Raw genomic sequence first — 7,597 nt, 5'->3', positions numbered from 1 at the left:
TCACCCCTCACCTCCCCCATCACACACACACACCCCTCCATCCAACACACACACACCACCCCACCCCCATATTTGGACGGCGCATACATAGCTAAAAACGAAGTACAGTGCAACGCCATAATTCACTAATACATCATAAATCGTTGAAAGTACCAGCGTTATAACGACCCAGAGAAATCTAACAAATCAAGCGCCCCTTAGTACTCAACTATAAACCTGCAAGTCTCTAAAACAACCTAAATGAGCTCTTATTTTGTAAACTCGTTCTCGGGGCGCTACCCAAATGGCCCCGAATATCAACTGCTAAATTATGGAGGCAGCAGCGGCGCAATGAACGGCGGGACGTACAGGGATTCTTCCTCCGCCACCATGCACCCTGCGACGGGCTCTTACGGCTACAGCTACAATGGCATGGACCTGACCGTCACTAACCGGGGAGGGGGAACCAACAGTACCGCCAACGCTGGAGGACACTTCGGGGGCGGCTCAGTTGGTGGGGACTCGCGGGGTTTCGGCTCCCCGGCCCCGGACAGGGGGTTCAGACAACCATCTAGCTGCTCCCTCGCCTCTGCGGCGGACTCCCTGCTGTCACCCGGCAACGAAAGCACAAAACTGGGCGCCCGGAGTTCGTCTCCTCGCTCGGATCAAGCAGGAAGCGGTAATCTCAGCTCACCAAACCTGTCCTCCGCCTCCTCCACCGGCGGTGGCGGCACAGTGCAGCGTTTCACCGAGCTGGATGACGCGTCACCAGAGATCGAGGACTTGCAGCATAACCGGGACACCAGTCACGCCAGCAATCCGCCACCCAGGACCGGGCATAAGCAGGAGGGCGGTCCGACGGGATCAGCCGCTGGCAGCACTGGCAGTGAGGCGCAGACACCACAGATATTCCCCTGGATGAGAAAGCTACACATTAGTCATGGTACACATTGCTCTTGTGTTTACAACTTATTTTCCATGTATCCTAGAAGTTTCGGGCGATAACATTCATATGACTGGTTCAGCAGAATAGCCTCCGTGTTGACACATGGGACTGGTAACAGTTCAGTGCTTGTTGTACCTATATCGGGGCTTCTTAAAATGCACATTAATGATTGTGCAGAATTATTGCTGCTTTGATCTGTGTAAAGTGGATGCTCGAGAACAGCAGGAAGATACCCAATTAGCCACGGTTCTTCGTTTTTCTCTGCACCTTACCAGACTTTTTTCTACTGCGTCAATTTCACATTTTCGTGTGGCAGTCAGAAATCAGTTGTCAAGATTATGAATCTCAAATGAATGGCATTTAATCGTGCGCATTGTGTTAATATTGATGCTTTCATTTTAAATTATGTATTCGTGTTTTAAATACTGATATGAAGATCTAAAAAAATCGAAGCAGTACACCCCAGAAAACGTCTTAGTAGAAAATTCCCATTACATTTTCGTGTTTTAGAAATCAGGAACGCCGGACAATTGCCCCTTCTGTCTCCTCTTTTTTATTTTAGCAAATTCCACAAAAGCGTCATAAATCTGTCAGGGGAGAGACGAAGGGAAGAAAAACTCAACAGGGCTGGGAAGCTGCAGACAGAGCCGGGCAAAGAAAGAAAAAAAGAAGCAGAAAGTGAGGCCAGGAAGGCTTTGGAAGCGGCTTGCTCCTTTGAAAAGTGAAGCTTTATTACGGATGGGAACTTTATTAAAAAGGTGAGGTAGAGGACGGGGCAATAAAACCCTGAAGGGTGTAAAAAAATGGGGCATATAGAGAGGTGATGGTGAAGACGGGTGGTTAAAAAGGGAAAAAAAAAAGTAATGTGACAGATAAAAGCAAATGTTTTAACCCAGGCTGTGGAATGGAAATAGCAGAAATAAAATGTGTCAAGAAAGGTTGTGGTTAGGATGATGGACAGTTTTACTGTCTCCCTTTACGCTCGGTGATTTTGATAAAACAGTAAGTTTAATTCCTTGTGTATGCGTGGGGGCGTTAGAGGTTGATACAATAAAACAAACACCTGTGGCTCCAGTCTATGAGAATCCTTTGACTCATAGAAAACATCACCCTAACAGAGGCGTTCCTGACTTTAGATTGATATTTTCAAGTAGTTCTCTTATACTGGAGTGTACTTTAGAGCGCTGTAAAATACTGACTATATATTGCGCACTCTATTTTTGGACTCAATAACAGCCCGTTTCTGTCGCGTGTTGGCGCATCTTTAAAAGCCCTTTGTCCTCTCATCACCCTCAGATATGACGGGCCCCGACGGGAAACGGGCACGGACGGCATACACCCGCTATCAGACTCTCGAGCTGGAGAAGGAGTTCCACTTCAACCGGTACCTCACGCGGCGGAGGCGGATAGAGATCGCGCACGCACTCTGCCTCACGGAGCGGCAGATTAAAATCTGGTTTCAGAACCGGAGGATGAAGTGGAAGAAGGACAACAAATTGAAAAGCATGAGCCTCGCCACTGCTGGCAGCGCCTTCCAACCCTAGAAATATCTTTGTTTTAAACCAGAATCTGTCTTCGTTCATCTCTTTAGAGATGATACTACCATGTACACGCTTCCCTGGAGGAGGGAAGAAACAAACCAGAAATAAAAAAAATAAAAAACTTGAAGAAAACAGCAAAAGAGAGGCCAGCAAAAGAAGAAGACGAAGACGAAGAAAAAATATTCCAAAATGTAATCAGAAACACTTAAGAGTACTGTACAGCAGCGCAGCACTTTTCATTTGTTCGGTATGTCGGTCTTTGGTGTTTTAGGGCAACGTAAAAAAGAATCATGACTGTGGTACTTGCTCTTGTAACAAAAAAAGTGTTTCTTTATGATGTCCTCTTTTAAAAAAGGAGGGGAGTCACGGATAAATATGCTACCTACTTACAACATTGCTACCTACCTATTGTTTAATGTCTACGTATCGTTTTATGTGTCAAGTGTGAATTTTTGTAACTGACCAAGTGCTTTCTAGAAAAGTTAGCATGTGAGCGTTTATTGTAAGTTATTTACATCCAGTAAGGCACGTATATACCCTCGCCTACCCCAAACCCACTATACTCGCTGTCTTACCATTAAATTCTGCGCTATTTGAAGCAGAAAGGGTGTGTGTGTGTGTGTGTGTGTGTGTGTGTGTGTGTGTGTGTATGTGTGTGTGTGTGTGTGTGTGCGTGTCCGAGTTTGAAACTTAAAATAAATCACTTTGCCTGTATCTGTTTATCCATCCAAAAAGTTGTGTACAGCTCTACTATTCAAAAAAAGCTGAACTGTATTATATTGTTATTATAATTGTAATTATCGGTTCTATGCTTCTCAAATGATGTATATAGATATATATATATTGACATTTTTAAATGTGACCAGTTGGCTATTTGTAGGTGCAGTATGCGAGTTCGTGTTTATATGAGTGTGTGTGTGTATGGCTAATGGCTACCGTCCATTAAGGCCTGTAACCTGTCTGCCAGTGAGCTTTTTGTATTTGTTTGTAGCTTCAAGTAAAAAAGCAAAAACAAAAAAAGCAAACAAGAAACCCAATAAAGTTCATTGTACTCATTAAACAGAAAGACTGAAGCAACTGCTCATAATAGAAACAGTTCCACAAACAGCTTAAGGGAAATCTAGATTGATACCGGCTTTGTGTGTGTGTGTGTGTGTGTGTGTGTCTGTGAGTGTGTGAGTGTGTGTGTGTGTGTTTGTATAACATACTGAAGAAGTGATTCGAACACATATCGTTTTTGTATATTACCTCATCTATACCATATTTATATCATATATCTTTATGCAAATCTGGGGCTTTGGTTGGCATCAGTTGCCAAACACCGGTGGCTGTGGCTTCTCCAAACTGCACGCGGAAGTCTTCTTTGGCAAGATACCGAACACCAAATTGCTCTCTTTGCATATCCATAGGTGCTGTACCAATGTGCCTCAATAGTTAGGAGTGGCGTGTGTGGTTATTTACTAAAGCAGTATTATGTATTGTGCCAACAATATCAAACCATTTACTATTTTTACCTGACTTCCAATATAGGCTGAAATCAAGTGGTTTGATTTTACATTATGTAGATCTGGCTTAACTCTTCAATCCAAGTTTAAGTGTCTATTTTCGCCTCTTTTTGTAGTTTTTTAACGCACTTTCTGACATATAATGCACAATAGGTACACCATGCATAAAGACGCAACACATCAAGCATGATTGTGAGCATCAAGCGCGCAATCACTAAGGGGGCCACACACACACACACACACACACACACACACACACACACACACACACACACACACACACACACACACACGCACGCACAAACAGAATCACTGGGTTTACTGACAGTTTCTTTTTCTTTCTTTTATATGTGATGAACATCAAAAGTGGTCAACACACACATAGAACAGAGAGAATTACAAATACAAGTATACACAGAACACACACTCACAAATCAGTTCTCGACTCTGCTGACCAACTCTGACAAGACAACAAACTACCCGCGGTGGACAAATTGGTCACTTTTTCTCCTTTCCGCCCGAACGAAGGCTACTCCCGGGCAAATTAAGTTTCCTCTCCTGTAAACAAGCGACTGAACTTTTAAACTCACCGGCTCATGGTGCTGCCGTTTCCCCACTCCTACAAGGCTTTCCTTCTGAGTTGCTGGGGTGGGGGCTGGACACAGCCTCTATCTCCTGCTTCTCCTCTGTGTGTGTTGAGATATATTTTTAAAGCTAACCTCCTTCTACGTTGGGCTAAACTGTAGAAAAAAGAAGGCGGCTTTGACATTTACATGTCAAACAAATAAGGGTTTTTATCTCCAAGTTGGATCGTAAAGGTCAAGCCTGGACTCAGACTGATACCTCTCACTGGTTCGCTTGCAGTCACGTGGGGTCCCATAAGCTTAGTTTTATGGTTTTGGGGAGTTGACAATGTACTATATATTTCGCATTCTCCAAAGCAAGTGACGGTTTAACTGCTTCACGGGGATCCTAAAGAGGTCAGTAAAGTAGACAGAGAAAGGGAGAGAGGGATTATGTGTGTGTGAGAGAGAGCAGGCCACTACTACTGGCCGCTACTCCAGCTCCGGTTCACAATACACTCAGAGACCGTTGATCTCCGCTCTGCTTTGCTCTGTGGACGCCGGAGAGAAAGAGCTTGGACTCACAGCACAGTAAGTAGTGACGGCTGTCTGCAAGTGGGGGCTAAGTGGGGAGAGGAGTCGGTAAAGTGTGTGTGTGTGTGTGTGTTAGAGAGAGAGAGAGAGAGAGAGAGAGAGAGAGAGAGAGAGAGAGAAACAGAGAAAGAGCGGGGGAGGGTGTGGAGGTGGGGGGTATAATTACCTTGTCACTCACTATGTAGTTCTAGGGTATTAATGCGCTGGCGGAGTGCCGCCAAGCTCCGGTGTATTTGCCAGCGACAATTAGGACTCGGAGAGACTCGGAGAGTCCTTGTCGTCGCCGGTTCGGGACGTCCGATAGTTATTACCTCACAGATGACGCAAGATTAGAATTGTCTTTGTATGTGCCAGTATCCCCGCATATACGCGTTTCATTTTGTGCATAATGATGACGCGCAAAGTAAGAATGGTAATTACTACTTGGTTTACTGTGGGGAGAGGTGGTTGGTAATAAACACAAAGAGACTAAATTCATACAGTGATTTTAAATCTGTGTGTATGTGGGTTATATGCTGAACTTTAGGAAAATAAGACGGAAAACCTGTGCGCGCTATTTTACCACTTCTATTTTGCATTTTCAAATTTACTTGAACTATTTTGATAATACGTTAGCTGAAAGGCTAATGAAATCACACCGAACAGCAAATGTTGCAGATTTCGGTTTATGTGATCTTTGAAAGCATAAAACTCTTCTGACTCATATGTTCACTCCGTTCATTCTGTGATCAAATAACATTTTTACCCACGGCCAAAGTGTGCGTAAAATGGATTTTGTAAAGGATTATGAGTTGGAAAAATCAGCCACTACACTGATGGAGAAGAACACGCAGGCGTGTATACACAGGCTGTGCTGATAGGCGTTCTTGGGGACAAGACCTTGCCCCCATGTTTTTCTATTTTTAATGCGGGATGCATGTGTGTGAAACAGCTTTGTAGATGAAAACAAGGCTCGCCAACTAAGTCCTTAGAGGTATTGGTTTTACGCCGGGGCTTGGGCCACACGCCACACACACACACACACACACACACACACACACACACACACACACACACACACACACACACACACACACACACACACGGAAATGCTGGTAAATTAACCCAAACCTGCCAGACCCCAAACTAGTTATTTTACTCTGACCAAAGTGTTACCAACTTTCACAGGTGCAGGCGCTGGAGCGAATATTGGTGAAATTGTTGACACAAATACAGACGCTTAAAAATGCAACATCAGACATGTATTCTAATACGAGCTAAGCGTTCATCACATGACACTAAAGCACCCTTGATGAAAATATAACTTTAGATTTAACCAAACCAAAACATGATAGCTTTACTTAAGCTAGCAAGCCTCTATCAGTCTTTAAGTTAAACGGATACCCAAATAAATACTCGTAAAGAAATGAGTTCTGGTACGGGTCCTTGACAGAACAGAATTATTGCATATTTTAAGGAAATGTTAACGAAGGTAGATGACACAAACATGATTTATTCAATCAGAACATAAGATTCACACAAAATACAACGCGAACTAATCGATTTAGCACGCTATAGCATATAGCCATAGTTTATCCTCTAAAATGAACAGGATTGTACATTTGTTTTATTTGTGACACGGAAAATCGTAGTTTAAACCTTTAGTTGGTGAACACCAGTACAATTTTATCAAGAAATATACAAGCTGGTCGTGTTGTGAGTAAACTAGGAGAAGAGTGGTAACTGTATAGCTCTTTTTCCGACCCTCCAAATCAAGCTCTTCTTCTGTCTAGAGTGGGACTGAAGCTGTCACACGAGCCATCCTCTGCCCAGTGCACGCACTCACCCTGTTGCTTTGAGCCATCGTGTAAATTGTTTAACTGAAGCTCAAATTTCGATACATATCAAGTCCAAGCTTGTTTCTATCAGTTCTTTTTTTTTTTTTGAGAGGTCAGTGTCCACTGGTCTAGATCGCCATGGCGTCAGCGACGCCATAATAACTCCATAAAATGAACAGATTTCTTCATTGAAGACGGTGACAACATGAGGAAGATGATTCCCAGGCACAAGAGAAAATGCTGTCTGCTAAAAAAATTCATATCTGTTTAGAGTTATTATTACGCTTAATAGAAACATGTCACATTAAGAAACCATAATTTGGAATAAAGCAGAACAAGGCCAAGATACGCTGTTTATGTTCTGACAAAATGTAATCTGTTCACAGAAGGATTTTTTATGCTGTAGTTTGATTTTTTTTATTTTTAAGCAGTTATTTTGTCTGCTTTTTCAATCTAATAAAACATCTCAAAGGAAGTATTCTCCACTCTGTTTTACAAAGTGTTTTGCAGTGGAAGTAAACCTGAACTAAACCTATTCTTACAATATTTATACATACAAGGCTCCTTCAAGTACGAGCCTATTTCTCCTACCTACCACCACCACAGAGTTAATCCTGTGGCCTCTGTGCTGCTCTAATAAGAGAGGAGAATT

General features: G+C 43.0%; 1 protein-coding gene across 1 annotated transcript; it reads left to right on the top strand.

Moving 5' to 3' along the window:
• Positions 1 to 86: 86 nt before the first annotated feature.
• hoxb5a (homeobox B5a) lies at positions 87 to 3,502 on the top strand. The gene is made up of 2 exons (XM_085453344.1): positions 87 to 922; positions 2,222 to 3,502. The coding sequence occupies exons 1-2, from the start codon at positions 241 to 243 to the stop codon at positions 2,467 to 2,469; spliced, it is 930 nt and encodes a 309-aa protein (XP_085309470.1). The 5' UTR covers positions 87 to 240; the 3' UTR covers positions 2,470 to 3,502.
• The last annotated feature ends 4,095 nt before the right edge of the window (positions 3,503 to 7,597 follow it).

Source organism: Copadichromis virginalis, linkage group LG4 (assembly GCF_057382275.1).
Source record: "Copadichromis virginalis isolate Kocher_CV1m ecotype Utaka linkage group LG4, C_Virginalis_male_GT1.1, whole genome shotgun sequence".
Taxonomy (NCBI): domain Eukaryota; kingdom Metazoa; phylum Chordata; class Actinopteri; order Cichliformes; family Cichlidae; genus Copadichromis; species Copadichromis virginalis.
The sequence above is the reverse complement of the archived record's forward strand: the minus strand, read 5'-3'. Positions and strand labels throughout refer to the sequence as shown.

What these genes read in the sequence shown, in the direction of transcription:
- hoxb5a (XM_085453344.1), top strand. Translation starts at nt 241, where the DNA reads ATGAGCTCTTATTTTGTAAACTCGTTCTCGGGGCGCTACCCAAATGGC. An exon ending in AAAGCTACACATTAGTCATG is followed by an intron (nt 923 to 2,221) that starts GTACACATTGCT and finishes CATCACCCTCAG; the next exon opens with ATATGACGGGCCCCGACGGG.